General features: G+C 40.0%; 1 protein-coding gene across 1 annotated transcript in view; it reads right to left on the reverse strand.

The window, feature by feature from the left end:
• Window positions 1–26,450, reverse strand: part of OSBPL11 (oxysterol binding protein like 11) — a 41,771-nt gene extending 15,321 nt beyond the window's left edge. The window contains exons 1-6 of the mRNA XM_054381003.1: window positions 26,293–26,450; window positions 9,833–9,901; window positions 8,542–8,717; window positions 7,672–7,751; window positions 6,493–6,675; window positions 2,038–2,239 (exon numbers count right to left, since the gene is read on the reverse strand). Of these exons, the coding sequence (XP_054236978.1) occupies window positions 2,038–2,239; window positions 6,493–6,675; window positions 7,672–7,751; window positions 8,542–8,717; window positions 9,833–9,901; window positions 26,293–26,450 (868 nt within the window). The remainder of the gene's footprint in view (window positions 1–2,037; window positions 2,240–6,492; window positions 6,676–7,671; window positions 7,752–8,541; window positions 8,718–9,832; window positions 9,902–26,292) is intronic.
• Window positions 26,451–26,678: the final 228 nt, after the last annotated feature.

Consider the following 26,678-nt stretch of genomic DNA (forward strand, 5'->3'; position numbering starts at 1 on the left):
TGCCTCCTGCAGCATTTTAACAAAGCCACAACCCTTTTCCTCTCTGTATGAACTTCTGAAGCTCACCAAAAAGACTCCACCAGTTGAACTAGAATGAGAAGAATCCCTCCTCAGTCAAGAGGACAAATTGAAGTTACATGGATTTAAAATAAAACAATAAAGTTCTTTGCAATCCTTTTAAGAATGAATGCATTATAGTGTCTCTAAACAGGCCACACCAGTGAGAGTGGAAGGCTGCAGAAAAGCATGTGCACTCTTTCAATGGCCTGGTTTTAATTCTGGCCCTGGTAATGCATCACTTAATCTGCTGCTCCTCCCCTCTCCATCCACTTCTCTAGGATGTTATCAGAAATCTTCAAGATTTGGATGTCTCCAAGCAATATTTTTAGACTTGGTCATTAACAGTCATATACCAACTGAATAGCAGTCAGATGAATTGAGCTCTTCCGTGCATAGCTTAAAAAATTAAACAACAAAAACACTCATAGGAAAAAAAAAAAATCAAAACTCCTACCATCATCTGAAGTTATTACAGTGATGATCCATGGACCCTTCTTGCTTCCTCAGATACAATAATGAGCCAAGACAAACACCTTAGTACACACACGCAAAAGTGCCAAAACAGACTTCCTCTGTTCACATTCCACAGTTATGCATCAATAGTTTAAAAAAAATCCACAGGGAATAGAAGAGTTCTTTCAGTGTGATTATCTTCAAAGTTCAGACAAAGATTTGGAAAGGTGTCATGCAGTTTTTAGTTTTTAAAACGAAATTTTGAACAAAAAGTTAATTCATGCTGTTCACATATTCTCTTTTAATGCCTGTGATTTAAGAATCACAAAGTATTTTTATATAGCTTTAACACTTTTGTACAACACGGTTTTTTCATCTTAGAAGCTAAACTAATTATGGCTTTGAAATAATATGCACTGGCAAAGCAAGTACCAAAAATATGACAGGAACATGGGAAAAGGTAAGAGACAACTTAGGAGTGTCATAAGTTACATACTTATATCTGTTGTGCAAGAGAAGCATTTGAGAATCCTCAAAAGCTTTTTTGCTCACAAAACCCACAAAGTAAACACATGGGGGAAAAAAAAGTCACAGTAAGATGCAAAAGAATTTGCCAACAGGAAAGAACACATTCAGCTCCACACACTACACATAAATTAGGTGAAACAGTTCTGGTAAACACCTCCTTGCATAGATCAGTTGCACAGACATAGCAACATATTTTTGTACTGTCTATTTCTTGTTGGTTTTGTTTGTTTATTTGTTTGATTTGTGTGTGGGGGTGGGTTTTTTTGTTTCTTTGTTGGTTCTGTTTTGTTTGAGGAGGAAGTTGTGGGGCAAAAGGGGTGTTTATGAAAAGAGGGTTTTTTTTTCCTTTTTTTGAATCTTTAACTGATCTGTAAGTCTGGTCTGGCCTCAGAACAGAAAGCAACACTTAGTTCATGTTTGAGATGATGATGTAAACTCAAAATAAGAATTGTAAGATATAAACAGTATTAAAAATAATCTGTGCAATCTGTATATCATTTTATTTTAATGCTTCACTAGAAATGGATGCATACACACATAAATGCTTAAAATAGGTATTTAGTGTGTAAAAAAAGTCAGAAAAGTATGACACTTGACAGAGTTGTACTGGACACCACACATCCTAAAACCTATAATCATGTAAAATTTCCCTTCTACTATTACCTCTGAGCAGCCAGTTACATCCCAAAGGCAGCCGTCTTGTTGTGGTGCCTTATGTACTTCATTCTGTTGTAAGATTGTTTACAACAATTAGATGTTACATTGATGCAGCTGCTTATTGATAGAATAAATGACTGGGGAAAAAAAAGACTGAAAACACAACATGCATGGAGTTCTAGCTGACACCACCAAGCTGGACTCTGGAAAAAACTCACAAGAACTAGGCATTTGGCAGTTTTATGTGCCCACGTGAAACTGAATTCAGTGAAACAACTGTTTTTGCAACAAGGAAAGGATTGTTATAGAGTTCTGCTCTTTGTGAGTGTCTATACCCACCTGCTGGTAAGGATCCCTTTTGTTGAGAAGCATGTTGTAACTGGAGAATGTGGAAACAGTCATTTAAGCAGTTCATTGTTGCCATGGAAGTTGCTTTGAGCATTAATAGGTCTTGATCCAAGGATGTAAGGTGACCGGAGACAGGCAGGCATTCTATGCTCCTGATCAAGTCTCTCTGCTGGCCCTCAGCCTGAGACATCATCTGTCACACAGAACAGTCATTTATCAGGTGATGGAAGCATGTTGTGTGAGACATGTTGAGCTGTGTACAGAGGAACTCAAGTGATTCTTTGACAATAATAAAACTACAAGGTAATAGATGGACATAAAGTTAACTGTACTTTTTTCTTCCTTGATGCAGCTACTAAATACTCATTAAATGCATGATGAAATTCCCATGGCAGACTTATTAACAAGCAAAAGAATATCAGTGACTTCAAAAAAAAAAAAAAAAAAAAAAAAGAGAGGAATTTGAACATGATACTTGGTGCGGTACCTACCAAATACCTTCATGCCTGGCTGACAAGGGTGGGAGTGGGAAACCACACATACATATTCTGTGTGAGGAGTAATTAAGCCCTGGGTTCTACACAGCCTGGGAATAGGATCTATGGGGTACTGTCCATGGGTATGAAGATATTTTCACTCCCCACAAGAAGAGATCCAGCACTTTATGGGCAAAAAGCCTGTATATCACTCAGTTGGGCTGAAACCATACAGGATTCTTGTTCAGTGTCTTGCACTGCCATCGCCCTTAAGCTCACAGTTCTCACTGCATACTTTGCAGAGGGGGAAGAAAAAAACCCAAGATGTTCACCTTCATTAAGTGTTCAAACTACAGCTTTCCATTGTCATTGTGCCTTTGCTCTCCCCTAAGCTCCTTTCCTCCTTCACACAGAACTATGTACCCCTGTATCACAGAACCTGCCACACCAGATTTGCCTGTAAGAGGTATAGCAGCAAAGCACATCAGCCATTCAGCAGCACACTAAGGTCTTCCAAAAAGCTACAGACCTCTTTGCACTCACAGAAACAAGAGTATCTGATTTTGAATTGCAGGAATGAAAGCAAACTTGTGTATGTGCTAGTGCCTCTTCTGAGGCAGTCCAAGCAGCACTATTCTGACCATTTAGTTCAGTATACAACTAGACTGATTTAACAGAGCAAAAGAAGAATTCTTTCAAAGATCTGAGATGCATTTGTGCATTTAGCTGCTAATGCACTACTTAGCATTTTAATTCACCAGTTCTAGCAGTATCTTACTCTTTTGTTTTGTTTGTTTGTTTTTTCAGTACTTTTACATGAAATTCCTTCCAGGAACTAAACTTCTGTGCAATAAATACTTAAGCAACATGTATTCATGCAAGTGCACACTATGTGGTATGTGCACACTTTAGGGCTTGGCTACATAGCATGCCATGGTGTGAATTTACAGGGCAGTGGCCCTTTGGAAGTGAAGCCTTCACATGTCCCACAGGTGACAGGGCAGAGAGCTGGCAAAATACTTAAGTCATAACACCTTGCCTATGCAAACACACCATCCACTAGCAGAACAAGTCTTACTTTCTTCCAGTCCTAAACGTGGTAAGTCTTCGGATATAAGGCTTTTTTGTCATAATACTTTGCAAATACCCTCCAAAACATCAACCAACCAAAGCAGACACAGATAATTAGTGGACAAACCACCACAATCCTTCTAGTGATCTTCATTCTTAGTAATTTACCATGTGATAGCACTCAAGCACCTGACTGCAGATCAGGCCAAACAGCAGGACAAGCCATGCATACTCAAGAGTGAAGTTCAAACAGGCATATCTTCCCTTCCAAAGGGCACACTTGGAACATCCTTAGTTTTTCCTGCTTATATATTCAGTTTTGTAAAAGAAAAGAAGAAAATGAAAAATAACAACGACAAAAATAGGGCCTGGGGAGGGAAAAGCACTGTGATTAAAAGCTAAAAAAAAAAAAAAAAATCTATCAGAAGTACACAGGCAATAGTTCTCAATTTGCAAACACATGCACTTGCATTTAGTGCAAGTAAGCACAAAGATCCTCTCCTGTTTTGCAAGGTATTCAAGTCAGCAGCATGACATGTATTCAGCCAGAAACAAGAGGAAGTAGAAGGGAAAGGGTCTGATAGAAGACTCAACTACAGTGCAGTTCACAGGAAAATCAAAAAAGGTCACTGTGCAGCAGATGCTTTAGAGAAAATCTGTTCTTCCCACAGCTTTGACTCAAATTGAATTTGTAAGTATTCAAGCTCTATCATGCTCAAATGTAATGGACATGCACCTGCCCATTAAGTATTTTAACAATATCTTAAAAAAAAAAAAATCTTTCAACAATTGAAAAGCATTGTATTTTATAAGCATATTGGCTTCAAAAAGGTAAACTAACTTTGCCATTCAGAGAAGCTACCATTACTGAGGATTATTCATCTGTACAGGACAAAAATTAAGTTGGTAATAATCATGTTGCATCACCAAACCTAGCAACAATCATGAGAGAAAATGAATAGTTTTCTGTGCTCTTTGCAATACTAAGAAAAATCATTCCACCTTACTTCCCACCCAGTGAGAATCCCAATTAAAGGATGTAAGCCACTGCTTCGATGCTCCAGCTCACAGTCTCCTCTTTCCTCCCTCAAATTTTGAATGCCATGTTGCCATTTGAAAAGTCAAAAAGACATTTCTGAAAGATTGCCTCACTTCAAAGGTAGCTTTTCAAACACTGAAATAGATTTTAAAAAATAAATAAATAAAAACTGCCAGAAGAGCTATTAGCACAAATTCTTTAGATATTAATGCCGTATTCTGTATTGTTGCTGTTTTTATGCAACACATATGAAAGTGCCAATAGTATTTAAGTTTACCATATGTTTGCAATTGTTGTACCACACTAGCATGAAGTTTATCACAAGTGAGAATTAATTTGATGAATCAAACTGAAAAGCAACTGCCTGTAAACAATCAGTGTTAAAAATTTATTTGGAAGACAAACTTCTCTTTCAGAAGATAAAGCAGATGAACCAGCTCGTAAAAAACCAGAAGCCACAGGAATGGCAGCTTAAGTTTTGCTGGGTGCCTGACAGGACTTCACATCTTTGCATTAGTACTATAGGAGACTTTACTGCTGTTACAAAATGTAAACAGGATGGCAGCAGTTACCTTTTTGCAAGGCATCTGTAAGATCAGTCTGCTGTGGACAGAGATTCACAGATGCTAAGGTCTAAACAGGCTCTCACCTTGTCTAACCTACTGAAAATTACACCACAGCACATCAAGGAACCATGATGATGGCAGCATACAAAACCAGGGAAAGTATTTTCAATACCCAGCTTCCCACTGATGAACTCACCACAATGCTCAGCCATATATTTTAAGCTTAATGATGCCCTCAAAATAGAGTGCTCTCCTGTCCCAGTTTGTCTAAGTTCAGTTTAACTATTCATAATCCTTGATCCTTATTTGCTAAATTAAAAAGACCTGCATTAAAAACTTATTTTTGTCAAGATATGTATCACCCTGCACTAACTACACTAACATTAAAATCCTCAATATCAATACTACTACTAAGTAACACAGATTTGCAATGCACCAAATTTTAAGTATTATCTTTAGATTTGCATTATCTACCCTGTAAATATTCACCAGTTAAATCAACCAGTAGTCAAACAATCCTGTCAGTCAAGATGGAAAGACAATTGTTTTTTTCCAAAATGCACTACACCTGAGTGTGTAGTTAAAAAAAAAAAAAAAACAAAAAACATTCTTCTGAATCACTCCTTTTATTTTGCTCTCTTTTCAGTGGCATCCATCTCTAGGCAATTTGTCCACATGAAGCAGCATAACAGCAACTGGTATCCGTATTCTTAAACGTCAATCATGACCATTTTCTTCTTAGGAGACACAAGTACAGCTCTGCCAGTTTTTCTGTAGCTTGACATGGGAAGATAACGGTGCATGAGAGCCTGGAATGGGTTGTCCAGGGAGGTGGTTGAGGCCCCATCCCTGGAGGTGTTTAAAGCCAGGCTGGATGAGGCTCTGGCCAGCCTGATCTAGTGTGAGGTGTCCCTGCCCATGGCAGGGGGGTTGGAACTAGATGATCCTTGTGGTTCCTTCCAACCCTGACTGATTCTATGATATAACAATATCATAGTATGTGATGTTATAACTCCGTAAGGGTATTCCGTTGTCATACATAGTACTAGGACTTGCAAGGACGAGAAAGCTCAATCCTGAGCATTAGGATATTATTGCACGCACAAAAGTCATAGAACATACACAAGATACAATTAGGTAAGGCAAGTTCCTTATCCTTCTACAGCCAAGCAATAGCAGTTCAGGACATGCTACTGACAACATATCCAACTAAGAATAGCAGGTTCCTCCACAGTCCTATAAATAATAGCACAGCTCTTCAGAAAAATTTAAAGACAAGTTAAAGCATACAAACCTCTCTAACATCTACAAGATGATCTGGTTGCATAATAGGTACTCTTTTTCCAGTTGGCAATCTGTGATGTCCAACATTGAAAAAGGAAACTGCATTCTGACTGGGTCTTCTTTGCACACCAGGAGAGCTGACACTTCCTTGGGATGCAAGAGAGAAGCTGCGAGATTTCAGAGGAGGGTTGTTCTAGTGAATAGATAAGCATATTGAGAAACATTTACAATCAATTCCTAATAACCAGCAAATATTCTAATTTGAAAGATACAGCAGAACAGTTTAAGTCTGAATTTTGTACAGAGCAAGGACAGATGACAAAGTCCTAATAATGTACTAGTAGCAACTGCTAAATAAATATTTTGCAGTATTTGCTAACACAGTTGCCCTGTTTTATACCTTAATGATGAACAATCTGTGAAAGGAGATTGATCAATATGTATGACTTCTCTGACTTGAAAATTAGTCCTTGATCTGCAACAGCACTAGAAATGACTCGTAACAGATCCAGCAGGGACAGAGCTCACATCTAAGAGGATATTTAGAGCTTTGTCTTTGACAACAAAGTCAGCTACAAGAGGTTGATCTTACCATAAAAGTAAGATTTTATTCAGGTATCAGAATAGGTGTTGTGGCAATCAGGATGTTCTATGAAACACACCATGTTCACAGACAGCACAGGGTTAGCAAACATGGTTAGCAAAAGAAGAAACAACACTCAGATACAGTGTTGCAGATTTGCTTCTTAAACACGGCAGTTCATCCTCAATGTATTTGCGGGCTGATGAGTTTTAGGTTTTGGGTAGGTTTTTGTTTTGTTTTATTTTGGTTTTTTTTGTTAAAAAAAAAAAAGTTAAAAGAAAAAGTAAAGCTCTCAAAATGAAAGAGCTTCAGTGACACTGAAGATTTACTTCCTTATCCATTAAAAAAAAAAAAACAAAAAAACAAACACCAAAAACCAACCAAAACCACTTTGGGCAAATGGACTTCACTTTGTTTCATTCTTGAACCATATTTCTATTACAAGTCAGCTACTACTCAGAAAAACATTTCCTGACATAAGTTTCAAGCTGAACCACAAACCCTTTTGTAGTATTTGTCTTAAGACAGCAGGACAGCTGTATTTGCAACTACTTCTTCCACCATCCTAAATTATTTTTGCCCATGAAAACATCAGTCATACAGTACCTTTCCAATAGCTTCCGTGTGATGCTGTGTGCATATCTGTAGCCTGCTAACCCAGTGCTGTCGTTCTTTAGCATCAGTAGCTAATAAAAGCACACCAAAAGAATTATGTAAGTGAAAACATTTCAAAGTATGGGCAATAAAAGACTGCTTAAATCTTTAAAACAATCACAGGACTTCAACAGCACAAAGTATTTTTTTTTTTAAATCTAAAACGTTTTCAGCAGACATTAAATTCATTATAACATTAAATTCATCATATATGGCACACACTTTTTCTTTCCCCTTCTGGTTTCCTTTTTTTTGTTTTGCAATACAAAAATAACTTCCACTAACAACAACTCCCTTCACATATTTTAATCTAAAAATGTGGCACATTTTCCTGGAATAAGAGTAAGGTACTCTGAATTAGAGAACAATGGCAAGTCTCCAAAGAATGAAATACTGAAAGATATTAGCTCAGAATTCCATAGCCTACAAAATCAAGAGAATGGCTTCTATAATCACCACAAAAAGGCTAACAAACTCAATATTAGGAATAATGCAATTCTCTACAAGCACCATGGCAGCACTGTCACCTACAATGATTTAGAAAAGTGGGTTAGTACCATTTAAAGACACTATCCATGAAGATTAAAAGCCATTCTACACATCTAAAATTCATGGTCCTCTGAAAGACATCAAACCCAAAGAGTACAGAACTATCCACAACTGAAGAGTGGGGTGAATGAATCAGACAATTCTCATTGCAGCAGTCTGCCAAACAAGCTCTCTCACTTTGGCCACGCAGCCAAGCCCTGCAGAGCGGCCACAGGTGAGAGTCAGGAGTGTCCTCTAGTGGAAGAATCCTCTGTCCAAGAATCCAGGTCCTACCTCTCAGTTTATACTGCTCCCCGCTGGCACCATTGACTGTAAAGGTATGAGAGTCTTCATCACTGGGTGAAATTACAGCTCCAGCAAGCTGCAGGGTGCCCCTGGGCTTCAGATGCCTAGACTGCTCATTCACAAAGTACTCCAGCAGGCCAGCATCATTGTTTAAAACAAAAAATCTGCAATGATAACAAAACAAATACAGTAAATAAAACCAGTTCATGCTTTTCCTTTTCTTTCTTTTTTTTTGGGGGGAGGGATTTTGGTTTGTTTATTTGGGGGTTTTAGGGTTGTTTTGATTTTTGCTTTTTTGTTCTTTTTTGTTATGGGGAGTGGGCAGTGGTACCGGAAGAAGTCGAGATGTTCATTACAACTTGGCACAGACAGGCCAGCACAAGCCCAAATACATGAACAACATCCCCAAGAAGACTGCACAAAAGTTAAGTTTTTAATTTTTTCTCAGATACCATGGATTACACCACAGAACAGCACGCCCACAGAAGAGTGCTATTGCAAGACTTTGGGAATCAAAATAATATCCTGAATCTCTAAGGCTTAACGTACCTAAATTAAAGTTAAAACAGCCTCATATATACAACAGTTGAGATACAAAACTGCATCTGAAGCAGTATTAAATTTTACAAAAAAGAAAGTGGACATCATGCTTCAACTATTCTGCTGATTTAACAAGAAGTGTATTGACACAAGCCACTGCATGCCAGTAGCAGCACAGGAATTTGGCCACTGTGGTATGCTAAGGAGTTCTCTCCGATATCAATTTGATTGCACTGTGCTGCTCTAGAAACAGCATCAACCAAGAAGACCAACCAGAGAGTTTCACCTGTCAAACAAAAATAAATCACTCTAGGGAAAACAGACATCCTGGAGAAATAAAAGCTTGAGTTTGAATTTTCGGTAAAGAAGTCTTAATTTGTTGTTAGAAGTGTGGCATGATTTGGCATAAGGCTAAAGACTCAGCATAAAAAAAAACAAACAAAGGCAGTATTTTGAATGGAAAGGGAGAAAAAGATAAATGTTGTACCTGCTTTTTACATATACAAGCACAGCTATAAGCCACCAAATGCTTCTTACTTCCTATCCTTTTCTTATTTGTGTCTTAATACAAATATCATTCATCTCACATTAACATAATATAAAGCATAAGATTGTTTCATAAAGTTTGCCTAATAGAAAAAGGGAAAACCAAGTATTATTACTTCAAAAAAATAAAATCCAAAATGGCTGCTCAGATGCTGCAAAGACCAGCGCTGCTAAAAAGCACCATAAGACTTACCGATATTGCCAACCAGTGACAAGATTGGTATATTTCATTAAGTAGCCAGAAATATTTTCCATGTGATCACTGTTTAAAGAAAAAAAAAAAGAGAAAAGCAATCAGACAACACCAAACAAATTTCACACTTTCCCAGCTTTTAATCATCATTGTAGGTTGTCAGAAAATTAAGTTTAACTTTTAGAGTGGCACCACCGTTCTAGGAAAGCTACCAACACTTAAGAGATTTTTCAGCCTTGTTTCTAAAATTTTATAAGACAGTTTAACCAGACTTACTGAACTCAAAGTAACTTCAAGGCATAATTAGTTTCACCAAGTTTTATTCAGCAGCCACTTCTGAATACGTTTGTACTAGCTTCAAGCAATTAAAGACTTAGTATCTACACTTCTTTGGCTTCCTGTTCCCTCTTCTAAGCAAGCTTCGTATTTTTTGGACTCTTAGATAAATAGTTCCACTAGCTTATTAACAGAATCTTGATCATCATCACCAAACAAAAACAGTCCCTAGGTACTCCTGCACCAGTGTGGGTTTATCTATCCTTAATACCCAGAACCCTTCTCAACCACACAAACAGTCATGCTCTTAAAAAGTTGTTCTACAGAACACAACATGTGGGTGCAGGTCACATCAAGATATTCTGAAATGTACAACAAGAGCCAAAACATTATCTTCTCTGGCCTGGCAGGAAAATCAGGTAGTTTCTCTTTCAAAGCCTGAACTTGCAACATCCACCAAAGATGAGAACTCATCAAGGGCGTTCAGAACAGAGGCTTAACATCACCACAGGTAAAATACATGACTACTTCTGAAAATCAATTTTCCCAAATAAGGCTTACAAGTATTATGGCTATGAACTAATCATCTTACAACCACACAGTTTAAAAACCTACTTTATACTGTACCTTCCCATAACTCTAGAAATGCCATCTCAAGGCCCTCACCTCTTACACTACAGCACGAGAAGAAAGTTCTTATTATTCCAATGAAGAATTTAAACAACCAAATATCAGGCACTAGCTACTTGCTTCTTAAAATAAACTTGTATTTAAGCTATCTCATTTAGATTTTAAGTTAAAAATCTTGTATCTCATAATACATCGAAGACTAAATTAAAACTATTCAGGGTCCATTGGAACAGCAGCCTGTTTTGGTTGTTAAGAGGTCAAAGCAGTCCCATAACAGCAGAAGTGAAAAGATGTGGAAAAATAGGACTACTAGAGTCAAGGGATCACCTCCGTTAGTGGGTTTCAGTTGCAAATGTAGTTGGACTAATTATTGGGATAAATTTCATGTACCAGCTGAAGCTGCTGTCTAGACTTCATTTATAGACAGTGTCAGTTTCACCAGATTAATTAGAAACTTGACAATTGGATAAATATAACATGTAACACTAAATTCCACCCTAAAGGAAGCTGTTTGGGATGGCACAAATGAAGATAACCTCAGAGTAAATCACTGCCGTATGAATTAATGCCATACTGCTACCATTCAGTAGTACTGTTCAAATAAGAGATGCAAGAATGTATATTTTTGAAGAAAAAAAAAAAAGTTGCTGATTGTTAATGTTACATTTAAAGACAAAAAAGTGTGTTCTACCTATTAAGGGAGCAATCAATATTTCAGTAATATCCTGCAACGGAGAGCAGCCAGTAGGACTTTCTAGGAATTTCATTTCTAATAGCTCATTAAGTGGTACTACAGATAAAAATAAAGGCAAGGAGAGCAGAAGTTATTCAGGCTATCACCCATTTTAAGTATATGAAAATGCTGAAGGAGACATAACCAAACTCATCCTCTGCAGACGCCTCTTATTTGTTATTCTTGGCATACAAGGGAAGTACTACTTAGACTTGCTCACCATCTAATTTAGCTGAAAATTATGAGATTGTATAATCATAAAAATGTATGAGTTTGGGCTTTAATTGTCTGAAAATTGTCCCCAGCTAGAGCTAATTATTTTTTCAGTTTAGTGAATGCCAGCTTCACCCTTGCTTTTCAGTTACACATCATTCAGAACCCTGCACACTCAGGTTAGAGCTGCTGCACTCTCCCATTAACTAATGTGCCTAAATCACAGGTATGTTTAACAGAACCCAAGAAAAGTCAGAAAAGCCACTTCAGACTGTGATGAATATAGTACAACTACGAGTGTGGCCTATGAAGTTCATTCATCTGACAAGAGTAAATTAAAGTCTTTGATTAAAATAATTTGATAACTTTTTTCTGACTGTTACAGATGAGATAGCTGATTCTGTCATCAGAAAAAAAAAGGGACTGCAGCCTTTCTGGTCATGCACTTCCACATCAGATAAGCACTTGACTACATTTTGCCTTCATCCACAAGCTCCTCTCCACTTGACTTTTCACTTTGACTAGATCCAAACTTCTCCAAATCCTCCTCTTCAATAACTCCTACCTCTAGCCTCAACAGTGCCAAAAGCTGATGGTTTAACTGAAAAAAAGCACTCAGAGAAGGATGTGACCAAGGACAAGCAAAGCAGGCACTTCCAGCATAGCCAACACTGCCAGTTTGGAAGGAGCACATTGCAGCAACTTGCCCTCAACATTCCAGCTGCATTTCAAAATCCTTCACTTCTCATGCAGAGGGTCTCCCCAACCCCATATTTCACACAAAAGTGCCGTATAACTCAGTGTACAAAGTAAAGCTTGGAAGTACACTCAGGAAATCTCTCCCATTTACAAACAAAAAGCTCTCATCAACTTGCACAAGATCATAGAAACATACTAAGCACCAATGGCCAAACCTCAGTAGAGAAAAGCCCAGCAACCAGCTGTGGTGGCTGTGCAGATTCCAAGACATAGGACTGTCAGCTGCAACGGGGGAATTCCTGACAGGACTCATCTCTGCAGCAAGGTAGGAATATTAACAGCCTAACTGCCAGGGATGATAAACTGAGCTGTGGCTTGCTTTTAGGGAGACTGGAGAATGCTAGACAAGCCAAAATCCACAGAGACAGAGCATGAACAGAGGGGTCCCTGCTAAATGAGCCACCTCTTGGAAGATACTGATCAAAATGTTTCCCTTCATAATCATGTTCATGCACCTGCAAAAGAACTGCATAAACCCAAAAAACCAATATTTAGTTTTCACCCTGCCAAAGACTGGGCAAACTTTTAGCATCCATACACGTAACAGATTAGCCTGTGGGAAAGGTATGAAAAAGGGTCTAGAGGCAAACAAATAAGCAAATAAAAGAGTAAAATCACAGACTTTACAGGCACTAATAATGCTATCCCAGTACAAATTTCCATACCACATGGATCAGGGAATTTTCAACATTTGAACTAAAGCTTATTTTTAAATAAGTAACAATTTTACACACTACAAAAGAGGTTTAAATCCAGCCTGCAAATTGCAATTCACAAAAAGATAGATGTTATAACTGTACATGAAACCACTAGAGTTAACCTCTTAATCTTCTGGGTAAGCACTAGTACTTTCCTATGAATACAGAAACACATTCTCAGTATTATTTATGAGAAACAAGGCCATGGAATTATAAATAGAGCATTTCTTCCATGATTTTAAGATTAGTGCCTCCACAGTAAGAGTTAAACTAAAATATTTGTTGTTGTTGCTAAAGCAGACTGTAAGGCAGTTAACATTGTAAAAAAAAAAATAAAAATCACAACAGCTCAGCAGTGTTTCACTAGTATGGAACTAACAGCAAACCTCTTCAGAGCACTAGAGGAAGTTTAAGATGGTACTTTGACAAGAGGTTGAAGTTCAGGCACCCACCAGCTCTGCTTACAGACAACCACAGTTCATAAAATGAGTGATATTTTCCTTAGAGCATGGGCATTGTTTGTAACTAAACCTGTGTATTTCAGAAGCCTCCACAACTCTCCACACTGGGGTTTTTAACTTCTAGAAAACATATCACAAATTAACTTGACACAAAACACTGAACATCTTATCTAAGCATTGCCAGTGAGGGCCTGGCTGCATTAAATCCTTCCCAGCTTTAGGAATAACTGTGCATTCATGCTGATGCCTACATGCACGTACATGTACCTATGTATCCTTCCACAGTCAACATGCTGCTGTTGCTACTCAAAATGCTTGTGGCAGTCTCAGATCGTCAAACAAACAGCAACAGCACAGCAACAATGACTCAACAACCCCCAAAGTCTCTATTTCTGTAGAAATTCATGTATCCTTCTGTCGAAGAATAACTAAAAAAAAAAAAAAAAAATTAAAGTGTTGTAAAAATCCTGTCACAGCCTTAAAGATGTGGGGGGAAAAAAAAAAAAAGTAATTTTAACTTTTGCTGGGCTATATTAAATAAGGACACCATGCAACTCACAATCCAGGGAAAAATTATGCAGGAACTAGTGGTACAACATGTAACTCCAGCCCAGCATATTCATCACCCCTCAAAATTTGGGGGTTTTCCCAAAAGGCTGACACTTTATCACACCATTTTAGTTTATAAATATTGTGACATGGACTGAAAGACTAAAGATTGAAGTCTATGAAAAATTACAAACCAGTTCATAGTCTTTCCAGAAAACTATCCCTCCCAAACTGCAAAGATGTTTACTATAAGCTAGATCTCTATATATCCAAGTGCTACTGAAATCCAATAGAAACAAAATATTCACAAAGGATTATTGTTAATTTATTTGCCTTTTTCTAATTTTATTTGTCCTTTTCTCATATGCCTTTTAAGCTGCAACAGCTGTCAGTGCCTTGCAGGGTGGTCTCCTGTCCTGGGAGATGAATAAGATAGTGAGAGTTGAGCCAAATTTCCCCTGTATCCTGTTTACATACAACACCCAAGTCTTGAACACAGATGCTGAAGAACAACAGCCCCAGAATGACATCTCTCAGGAGCTTCAGCAAGACACTCCAGCTCACACTTGACAAGTGCTAGGCAAACATTTTCTCCAAGAGGAAACAGACACAAAAAGTCTCCCAGCTCTTTTTCCATATGCTTCACAATGCACCTTTCCCCAAAACCCCTATACAAAAAAAGCCACTACTAGCAGTGGCACAAAAATTATACCCATCAGGAAAGCAACTATAAGAAGCTTCCAAAACTGCATTGCTGATGATTTTAACTTTGCTGGATCCCAGACAGCACTATGTGGGATACTTTGAGCAGCCAGGTCTCTGAAGACACAACAGCTGTTTGAAGAGCAAACACAGCAGCCAAAGGCTTCCCCACAGACTTGCTTAAGGCCTGGCTTAAAGTGGTAGCTAAGTGTGTGTAGATCTGCCTCCAGCAGGAAGGAAAACCAGGAGCCTGGAGTCCATGTAGATGTCAGTGAGGGCTCCTGAAGCAGGATCCAGCCTCGAGAGCTGCCTTCAGGCCCTGACCAAGGGAAGAGGCTCCTTTCTACAGAGCTCCCAGTAAGATGCAAAAGCCTGGTCACTGTCTTCAGGTGAAAAGCTAACGTTCATAAAGAAAAGGAAAGAAAAAAATCAGGAACATAACACTGTAAAGCAGTGAGTAGTTTTGACTATGTAGTCTGAAAAAAGCAAAACCCATTTTCACTGAACTTGTTAATCTCTATCTGCCCACAGGCTCACCGTTTACAATAGCTTGTTTTTTCCTCTGACCACTTCAAAGTGCTTCTCTACAATACACTGATTCCCCTTTCAGTTACATGGAGAGGAAGGGCTGGGGAGAAGAGAAAGCCCTGTCAGCAACAGAAAATGTAGGCACATCCTCTTCAACTGCAAAGATCACTGGCTCCCAAGGAACCACCACCATGTTAAGCACACTCCAGTCTCACAGCTCAGTGATGCAAGAGCAGGTCTAGAACACCCACCAAGGCAAGGCAGAAGCCTCTGTGTTGCTTACAGAGTATCTACAGCAACAAGTTAGCTCTGTTTTTCCAAGCAGCTTTTGGAAGAAAGAAAAACCCTAATCTTACTATGCAATTCACTAGCAGTGCACCACAGTCCACTGTAAACTGGCAGCAAAAATCCTGCTCTTCAGCTTATGTGTTTGACTACTCAGTTTTAAGTTCAGAAACCAATTAAGTGCAAGGAAAAAAAAAAGTAATCCAACAATATAAGAACACCACCATCTGTAGATGCTGGGGATGACTCAGAATACCTACCACTTGACCACAAGTGTGCTAGCAACTTGCACATCCTCATCAGATATAAAATGCACAGACATGCACTGGAAGGAGTGCAGGCTTGCCATGAAGGAAGGGTGTGGCAGAGCTGAAATGAGCTGTCAGCTGTCCATGAGCAGCCCAGGCTTCCCAGCTGAGAGTGGGGGGCTCTCCCACCTCCCCACTTCCTCAGCCCCCCTGCTGTCAACACAGCAGTTGGGTTCACACCTACAATTTCTATCAATACTAGTTTTCAAGGGGAATGATAAAGTTTACAGGTTGTTGGTTTGCTTTTTTAAAAAAAAAAAATACAGCCTAACTCAACGTGCAATCAGTTCTGCTCTTTTGTGCACTAATGTCACAGCTCAATTGGACACAAATGAAACTATTGTAACCTTTTTTACAGGGTAGCAACAGAGAAGAGAGAATATTTAATTAATAACTAGCAAAACACTGCTCTCACTGGACCTCTGAAAAGCTGATTATTTGAGTACTTTGTCATTTAGATAACTCTTTATCTCTCAAAACACATCTGCCAGGCAAAAATCTGCATCAAGTTTCAGCTAAGCAATTTCTCTTGCACGTACACAAACACCTCAAGTCAGCAGGAACTCAGATACAATTTATTTGTGGATTTGCATCAGCATAACACAGCTTGAAGCTAGACCCCAGAGTCAGTAGTTAACCCTGCAGACTGTTCTGCAATAACCACTGCTCAGGCTGTCACTGGAAAAATAACTGTAGAACTAGACAACATTTCAGAGTTACAGCAAACAAAAAACAGGCACCTCAAAAGGTCTGAACTCTCCACTGGACATATCAGAGGAAATATTGTTGCCTGAAGCTTTGCTACCAGTTTCATATACTGTCACCAAAACCCAAAGCTTTCCAAGCTCAAGCAGTCACATTAAAGCTATTCTGCTCACCCAACAGTACTGGAATGGCACAAGCAAGGCAAACACCATGATGGACAAACATCTTTGCCATTTTGGGCTGCTACCTACAACACCTCAGAAAGCAGAGGACCCTGGTAAGCACTGTTCACAGAAACTGGTGGAGCAAATCTCTGCATCACTTAGTTACTCTAAGCACAGTCCAATACGGTTTAGCTTACTACACATCTCATTGCAAGGCCTTCTGGTACGCTTCTAGTCTAGTAGCTCTTATTCCACCAGAAATATAAAGATATGTTTTAAGGTGTATTGGTGATTACAGCTTTAATAAGATTATACTTACAATTACCCACTGCCAGTTTGGACTTTGCAGCAGTAAAACAGTGGCTATTAAATGGAAGGTAAATACACGGATCAACTACTTCGGATAAGCTTCTTGCCTTTTTCATTATTTCTGTACCACTTTTGAGACATTTCAGTTTAAATGCAAAGGATAACAATTATTACCACCTTCCAAGCAAGAAAAAATCCACTTAATAGACTATGCTATTCAGAAAGACCATTAGCCTGGAGAACAAACACAGGCAGAAAACTGTGTGGATGGTCAGAATCAAGAAGCAACAGCCAATGGTTTGAAGCCTAACGAGCAAACAGTTAAAAGTGGTATGCTTCAGGGGTCAATACTGCTAAATGCCTTCGAGCCAACCTCTCAGGTGAGACCAAACCTAGGAGAGTAATCAGGATGCAGAAGGGTGGGCTGCCCTTCCAAGGGGATCCAACCATCTAGCAGAACAAGTTGAACAAGACCACCTGCATTTCCAACAAAAGTAATGCAAAGCCTTGCACCCAGGACAGTCTAAATCATGGATCAGTGCAAACAAAGTATGTCATGCCAGACAAGAAAAGGCTGAGGGAGCTGGGTCTGTTCAGCCTTCTTCAGAAGCAGGGAAAGCTTAATAGGAATCTTGACACTCTCCTACATATGGGAGAGAAGTAGATCAGAGTCTTTTCAGGGATGCACAGCAGAAGGACAAGTAGCAACAGTCTCAAGTTGTAGCTGAAAAAACTCCTTGTTTGTTGTAAGGAAAAATTCATCACAACCAGGGAAAGTAAGCCCTGGGTGAGAAGTCCACAGAGCCTGTAGCAACTCTACCCTTGAGAACACCCAAAATTTAACCAGTGACCCTGAGTGACCTCTTTGAACTACGAAGCTGGCCCTGTTTTGAGCAGGAGGCTGGACTAGAGATTTCCCAGTCATCTCTCCTAACTCTAATTATTCCACATTTCTTGCATATAGAGAAATCAAAAATATTTCCACATTAAAATTGAGTTGTAAGGTATTCAGAAGGTTTAAACTCCAATTAAGAAAGAGCATTTTAACCACCTATGGTTATGGACAATGTAGAAAAAGAGGAGGACTACTTTCCTGTTCAATGCTTTAAGTGGATGATGATTCCCAGACAAGCAATTGTTCAAAACTGCTCCTTTTCATTGTGCAATGAGCATCAGTATTTGCTTCTTTTGTGCTTGTCATCAGCGTCTAAGGTATTGTGTATGGAACAATAACAGGACAAGGACATCATCATCCCATTTTATCATTTTCAGCCTCTCTAGCTTTGAGATAGTTGTGGCCCTATGTTTGTGTTTGTTGTTTTTTTTTTTTTTAATTCATACATTCAAAATCATATCTTCTGCTGATTTCACCTGCAGCTGTGAAAGTTTTGCAAAACCAGAGCCAACTGTTCCAAACTAGGCCTCCAAGAAAAAGAGGAACACACAGTTAGTAATTACTAGGGAAAAACAGTTTAAGCAGTATGACTATTACCACAGAGGAAGTCAGAGCCAGAGACAGAAACCAGGTCCTTAATATAGCATCCTGCAGTCGTGCACAGTAGATCTCATGCTTTCTGTTACATCTTCACTGCAACAAATTAAACCAACTTCTCAGGACACAGAGATCTTATGGAAAACGATCTGTCAATGCCTAAATATTAGTTAAGATTTTAAAGTTTTCCAGCTTCATCAAAAACTCAGGAATTTACAGCTGGAAAGAAAAATTTAAAAAATATATACCTGTAGCAAAATACCTTCCCCTTGACACTGACATTCCTGTTTCAAAAGAGGTAGGCTTAGGGAAGACCTTATTAACACATACCAGTAGATAAAGTGTGGCTATGAGGAGGATGGAGACATTTTTACAAGGAGTCACATGGAAAACACAGGGGGTAATGGGTACAAGTTACTCCTGAGAAGATTCCAATTGGACTCGAGAAGAACTTTGTCACCATTTGTCACCAGAATAGTTTGACATTAGAATAACCTCCCAAGAGAACTAGTGGATTTCCCTACACTGGTCAGTTTTAAGACTTAGCTTGACAGGTTGCTTGGCCATCTCATTTAATCAGCACTCTCACCTAGACAGGTTGGACCAGATGATCCTTAGGTCCCTCCCAACCTGACATTCTCTGATTCTATTGTTGTGTGCACACAAAGCTACAGCACTTCTCCTATCCTGTCTTCCCCACCATCTCAGTGTTAGAAACACAATCCAGAAAATATGAAATTATACAAGTTGTGCAAGCACCCTAAGAAAAAAGTCTGGCAGCATTACCAGCCAGCAGTGATTCCCTACAGGCAGAATTCATCAGCACTGGCATGCGATCAGAGTGCATGTCAAGGCAACGTCCCTAAGTAAGCAAGGGACCATGTACACATGCTTTCGTTGTCATGGTACAGTGAATACAGCACAAAAATCCACCTATGGCAACCCAACAGCAGCAGCTGGCACATCTGCTTCTGCATTAAGAAGTGCTATTAGATCAGCCACAAGCAGTTTGTTTTCAATCCTCTCTCTGGGGAGAGGTGGTATACGCAAGAGCAGGATGTTAATGTTGTAGGCACTTTTAATTAAGTTGCTGCCACATAATTCCATTATAAAAGGTGAAGTTCAAAAGTATCCTCTGCATTTATTGAAGGGTAGACATTTGTAACAGCCATTAACTCCAGCATAAATCTATTCCATGGAAAGCACAAATTATTTAGAAGCTACTCAAACGTTTCTGCTTCTTCATTTTACCTTAATTTTTGAGTATCCCAGTATTAACACAAGTACCCTGCAACGCCAGAACCAACTACCACATGTCAGCCCTGCCCCAGCAAGTTTTACAGCCTGCTTGTTCATCACAGGGATGCTCTGAGAAGCAAGAGAGGGACAGTAGTCTTGACAGCTGCTTGCTGAGGAGCCACAGGGCTCTTGCTGCCCTGGTTCAGGAATTGGGCTCAGGTTTCCTACTAGAACATCAGCTAGGTCCTGTTTAATTTACCTAAAACTGTTTCCCCAACTCTCTCCACTTATTACCCATCACACAGAGATTTACTTCTCTTAATTTAAAATGCATCTGAGCTTCCATCTGCTCCAACCTCATTCTTCCAGGTTGTAAATACATGTGTGAACATGAATGGCTCACCTGACTTTTGAGCAGTGCTTGGGGCTTCAGCAACTGGTAAAATCAGCTTCATATAAGATGACCTTAACATTTTAATAACACAGAATGGATCCTGAGGCAGATATAACCATCTGATAATTTTCAATAGGGGCTTCTTGTCTATTCTAATGAGCAAATTACATGAAGTGCAGCATTTCTAAATTAGTGTTATGAATAAGGTATACTCTTTAAGCACAAATGAGGTTAAAAAACAACTCAGGCACCAGGTTTTTCCAGCCATTTCCCTCCAGCACATCAAAAAATTGTGTCAGCCTTCCTAATCTCATTCTGAAGAACAAAAAGGAATCTAACACACAAGATTCAAACATAAATTCTGAATTTCACAGCAGCTCTTCTTTTCAGAACCCAGATCATGACACCTCAAAAGGCCAGCAAGGAATGAGAAAGTGAGCAGCTAGGGGTTTGTGAAGGCCATGCAGTGGAGAGGTATCTCCACAGTTCACCAGAAAGAGAGGCAAGGAGGATCAGGGCTCACTTTGATAGAAGCCGGACATTGGAATCACCAGCCAACCTGAAAGCTGCCAGCAGAACTGTAACAGAAGAGGCAGTGGAAAATCCATCCCCACTGGTGGCCAGAGCCTTGATGTCACAATATTGGCAGGTTCCAATGACTGGGAAACCGTGGGCTAGGCTGTAAGAGAGGAAAAAGTCAAACTAGCAGCAGCCATTGCCAGTCCTCCCAGGCAACACCACAAAATTACTGCATCTCTCATCCTGTGGTTGTGCACAACAAGGAAGGGGGGTTATGGTTATTCATATATTTGTACAGTGAATGAACAAAAATTCCATGTAGTATCTAAGAAGAGCTTTGGGTTTAGCAGTACAGAAAGAAAACAAGGGAAGTGGGTAATAAAAAGTACCAGGAGTACCAGCATTAGAGAGAACTGTCCTGGGATGACACCAACATTTACATGAAGTTTTGGGAAGTTTTGTTTTTTTCTTATGCCTATCAAGTGATAGGGACTTTAACTTCAATTCTGGTCTGCTCTCAGGAGTCCAGAGTTAATTATGTCAGCTAACAGCAAGAACTCAATGTTTACATTAATATTATGATGACAGATGTTCAGAGACAAGGCAAGGGAGAGGTTTGCAACATGAAGAGTCATTGAACCCTGCATTGCCATTGTCTCCTGTTTCTATCAATCAGGTTTAAGCTTTAAAGGCTAAATAGATGAAATTTATCCTCCTGAGATCAAACATTTTTAGTATATGACTAGAAATGCATAGAAACTAGAAAATCTCTGTATGTTTTCTTGCAACTAAGACTGATATTAGTACCCTCCTCAACAAAGACCATTCTTATCAACATCCACTCAAGAAGATTGTATGAGTTTCTTGAAACTTCTCCTTATTACTACTAGATATTTTTTGCAAGATAGCATGAATAGAAAAATCATGAACACTTCCACAGCCTAGCTCAGTCTCACACATTTTGCTTCCACATGTCTGAACTGCAAGGGATTGCCAGTAATCCTCCCAGTTAACTGGGATGAAACTAGAAATAAGTATTTCTTTTTTAACACATTTCCTACGGGATCACTTTACGAAGAACAGTTAATGAGCATCTTGAAGTGCAGAATTAAAATATATTTGTGTGTTTCAGCTACTGGCTCTTCTGTAACATCATATCCTGCTCTGTGCAAACACAGAAGACTGAATTGAGATCAGTAATTGTTTACTTTTTTTTATATATAGATATATGAAGAGTGCTTGCACAGTGTCAACTGCAAAACAAAGCTCTTACGAAAAAGCTAGAGACCATTTCACTTGCTTTCCTTGAAATTTGTTATCCTTTTCCATATGATAATAAAAAATTTACAACGTTCCTCTTTTTCCCAAACCCCCTCCCTCTCTGCTGTTTGTTTGCATCTGTTTGCTTAATTTCAGTCTCCCTTACTCCAGCCCAAATCCACAGGGAGCAATTCTGCAAGAGAATCTGCCTTAAGTTGATTACCTAATGGAAAGAGAAGCCATACAGCATGAGGAGCCTCCTGCTTGCCATTGTCACTCCTAACAAAATAGATTTTTTTTAAAAATTAAAGAAGTCACAGCAGTCTAACAAGTTGACTCCTTTCCTTAGAAGCTGCTGCCAATCCAAATGTTCTTCTATACCAACTCACAATTGTGAATTAACCTACAGCACTTAAATAAACTTTTATGAACAGCTAACTGAAGTTAACTTGCTTCCTTAAAAAGAGTGGAAGACATACAAGTTGTAGCATTTTATAACTACATATATGGCTAAATCCATAGTGAGCAGAGGCTAAAATCATTTCAGAAATAAGGAACAAAGGCAGTAATCTGCAAAAATAGAGAAATGAAAAATAAATAGATTTTGAAATGTAACTTATAAGCTTAAAAATCACCAATCATTTGGGAAATTCACAAACATTTCACATGTATTTCTACCAGGAGGGGAAAGAATGATGGGAAACCTTTTAATAGCAGCTGAATTGGATTATGTATTCGAGAGTAGAACCACAAAGAAAACCATAAGAGGATGGCACATTAGTATGTCTCCGGCTGGGAAAGACAATCTTGTTTCTCTACTCAAACACAGTGCTTTGAACTTTTAATTTTGTAGATATATGAGAACCAGTTATTGCATGTCACTCCTCTCCACCATCACCTGAAAGCCCCTGAAGCCAGGATGAAATTACGTGTTTTACTTCTTCTGACCAGCCCTTAATTTAGCTCATTATCAAAGTTTCTGCTTTCTGGTTCTGAAATTTTTAAGCTTTTTGAATGACTATGATTCACATACCACAGAAGTATCTACAAAACCTGTCTCCTTTCCCTCACTGCTTTGAAACTGATCTGTTAATCTAGAGCAAGGGAAAAACCAAATGAAGACAGTCAGAAGTAAAAGCAAAATTGTTGAACATAAGTAATTCTTTATATGGGCAGTGTTGCACTTCCTAGTCTGATTACTGCTGAAAATAAGGAAGCTGTTTAGAAAATGCTATAATTTTAAATTACCATAATGAAGCAATCTCCTAGTAATCTGAAGTTATTCAGAAGTCTCACCTAATGGCAACTGTTTCTCTAAATGAAAATAAGGGTAAGAGTTTCACGTGCAGCACAGCCCCTCAGGCTCTATCTACTTAATTGCAAGTTAACCTTCACGCTATTCCTGAACTCAGTCAGCAAAATACAGCCAAGAGTTGGCTGCTCTCAGAGACACTCCAACCCTGATCATATATTCACAAGCAAACAAGATCATTTCCTGTCAGATGTCTAGAAGAGCAGCTGCTCAAGAACTCTTTACTTCTATTAAGTTTAAAAAAAAATTAAAAAAAAGTATCTTCCCGCTGTCTGAAATAAGTGGGCCCCTGCAGATTTCAAAGGTGGCACTGCTCCACTGGCTGCCTGTACTCACCATACATAGACTACAAGCAGAAAGCCTGCAAAGACGTTCAGCACTATCTCTGCATCATCTTAAATGCCTGGCAGCCTGTGGTTGTCTCTTCTTCTCCACTATAATAATCACAGCTATTTAAAAAAATCTATTATTCCCCCAAAAAATATAAAGTTATCTGCTTCATTTTTTATTTTCTAGACATGGACTTTACACCAAGGATGTGTGACTTTCCACCTCTTCAAGAGATTCAGTTTTCATTATTTCATACTCCAGCAGTGGTGGAGTTGCACTTTTTTCCCATAGTCATAGTTGCCCATTTTGAACATTAAAATATCAAGTACCTGTTGTCACATTTGCCTGACTATGTTTTGACAAGATTCTTCACCAAGTACAGAGCCATACTTCTGCACCAGATTCAGTCTATGCTGAGCAAGTACTTTGGGAACCTACTTCTAACAAGCTGTGTGACCACACATTCCTTACACTGTGCTGTGAAAGTTAAAGATCAAGCTTCCACCAGAAGGTCCCAGCAAATCTGCTTCTAAATCCCAGATTTTAGACACTAGTTTATTAACAGAGGGGTGTTTCTTTTGTCAAACATGTTTTAGAAAAGAAGGAATGCACAAAGTGAAAACTAAGCTACAGCATCCTGTCCAGAAGGCCTTCCTAGGAAGGCAGAGGGGGGGAAAGGTGATATTTTATGGGTAATTAGATACAGAGACAAATGTGAGAGTAAATAATTAATTCCCAATTGATCAGAGATTAACAGAGAGGTATCTCAAGCATTCACAATAACACAACTGGTATATTAAATTTGTCCCAATGATCTAGAAAGAGCTAGCAATAATAATTTGCACTAGAGAATCAGAGCAAATTAAACCAGGTATCAATAGCACAATGAATTATGTGGACAGTTCCCACTTAAAACTGTCAAGCCACCAAGCTGGCTCAGAGTCAGTTCAGCATTTTGCCCTACAAGTCACAGCACTGAAAGAAGAAACAAAACACGTTTAAAATGTGGAATTTCACTACACAGCACTGACTTATGATCACCATCTCAAACATGCTGTAGCAAAAAGCAGTTCAGGCAAATCAGTTATCCCTTCCAGTCCCTCTGATTCCGCATAAATATATATTTCCATTTTGATTGTATACACTAGTTCCTGTGTTGCACATGTGTTTGGGCACAGTAACAGCAATTTTCATTTGACAATTCCAAGTTACACTTGAATCCTGAGGGTGGTTTTTGTTTTGTTTTTATTTAAAAAAAAAAAAGGCGACAAACTTAGAAGCAACTGGAAACAGTAGATAAGATAGTAACTGAATCTGACAAGAAGCTTTCCCTGTTTAACAGCCTTAAATATTGGCCCTGAAATCACCACTTTTCTTTCTCACACTAGTCACCAGAAAATTAAATTACTCATGACCCAGATTCTCAGCAATGACCAAGCCATTCGCTCCCTATTAAAATCATCAGACACTCAGTGCCTGCACAGCCTGGGCCTGGGTGCTCCTTTGTCTAAGCCATCTGATGGCCCTCCATCCCTCCACAGAGCACACAGATGTAACACGCTCCACTTTTGCTGTCTCCTCATGCAGGAAACAGCCAGTCCATCTGGGCTGGCAGACGACGGCTTTGGAGAGTCTCATTTGAAGGAGAAGTGTGCAAACTTCACATAACAGCAGTATTTCCAACAGCAACATGGCAGAACTCCACTCAAAGATGAGAGACCTAAAAGCAGAGATTCAGAAATCCCTCAAGAGATGCCTTAGAGAGCCCACCATCAGTGTGCGAGTGGAAGCTCTTCCAACTAGAAAGCGCATCAGAAGAAAATATATCGAATCCCCCAAACCCCGCAAACAGGTCATTTACAGTAAGCATTTTACTTCGAATCACTTTTAAAACTAATGCTGCGTGTTCAGCTTCTCCTGCTTTCTCTGCTCGCTTCTGCTATATTTGCTGTACCTGAGTAATCACCCCGATTTATGCTAAGCACAGCCGTTCTTAAAATAATCCAGGTAAGTCAAAAACTCCGCGCATACTCTTTAGTTTGGTTACCAGCAACAAAGCATCGATAAAAAAGACTGCCATTAAGTTTTCTTAAATAAAAAAAAAAAGGGGGCAGCTCAAATTTGCCAATGTTTTTAAGTTTTTAGAAATCTAGAAAGGGACCGGTCTCTGCATTTTGCGAGTGAAAAATAAGAATCGAAAGTGAGGAGCAAAGGCACAAATCGCTGGCAGCACCGACAAGTCCGGGCGCGGGGTTTTGTGCTAACACAGAGGCACACGAAAACCCGAGTCGACTGACAGCCCGCCCGTGTGCCGCCCGCCACGCCGAACGGGTACTGGAAGTGGGGACACAGCGGGCGACCGAGCTCAGCCCGGCGCCGGAGATGTCCTTGCACCCTCCAGTACCCCGCGACAAAGTAAAGCTGGGGCAACCGTGCCCACGACTCACGCTCAAGGCGGACAGGGCGTGGGCAGCCCCACTAAGGGCACACGGGCGTTTCCCGCGTCCCATGCCCGGCTCCGAAGCACCGGCAGCTCCAGGGCCCGCAGCTTCTCACCTCACCCCGCTGCCCCCGGCCCGGTCCGCCGCGCCCACCTGTACTGCCAGCCCTTGGCGCCGCGGCTACCGCCACTGCCACTCTTGCCGCCGCTCTGTCCCGCCGCCGCCACAGGAGGCTGAGGCTGCTGCTGCTGCTCCGACTTGCCCTCGCCCTCTGGCCCCTTCATGGCCGCCGCAGGGTCCGCGCACTGCATGGCGCCGCGGCTCCCCGCCCCCTCAGGGGCGCCCCCGGCCCAGGCGGGCTGCCTGCCGGGTGGGAGCTCGGTCGCCCCAGCGGCCCGCCAGCCCCGCTCACGCCGCGCCGGGGCCCGGCCACCCCCGCCCCATGCGGGCTGCGATGGCAGCGGCTGCCGGCACGCCGGCACCCCGCCCGGCTGGGCTCGGCTCCCCGCACGGCCGCGGCAGGCTGGAGAAACCCGCCC

This window comes from Indicator indicator, chromosome 5, assembly GCF_027791375.1.
Source record: "Indicator indicator isolate 239-I01 chromosome 5, UM_Iind_1.1, whole genome shotgun sequence".
In the NCBI taxonomy this organism is placed as follows: Eukaryota; Metazoa; Chordata; class Aves; order Piciformes; family Indicatoridae; genus Indicator; species Indicator indicator.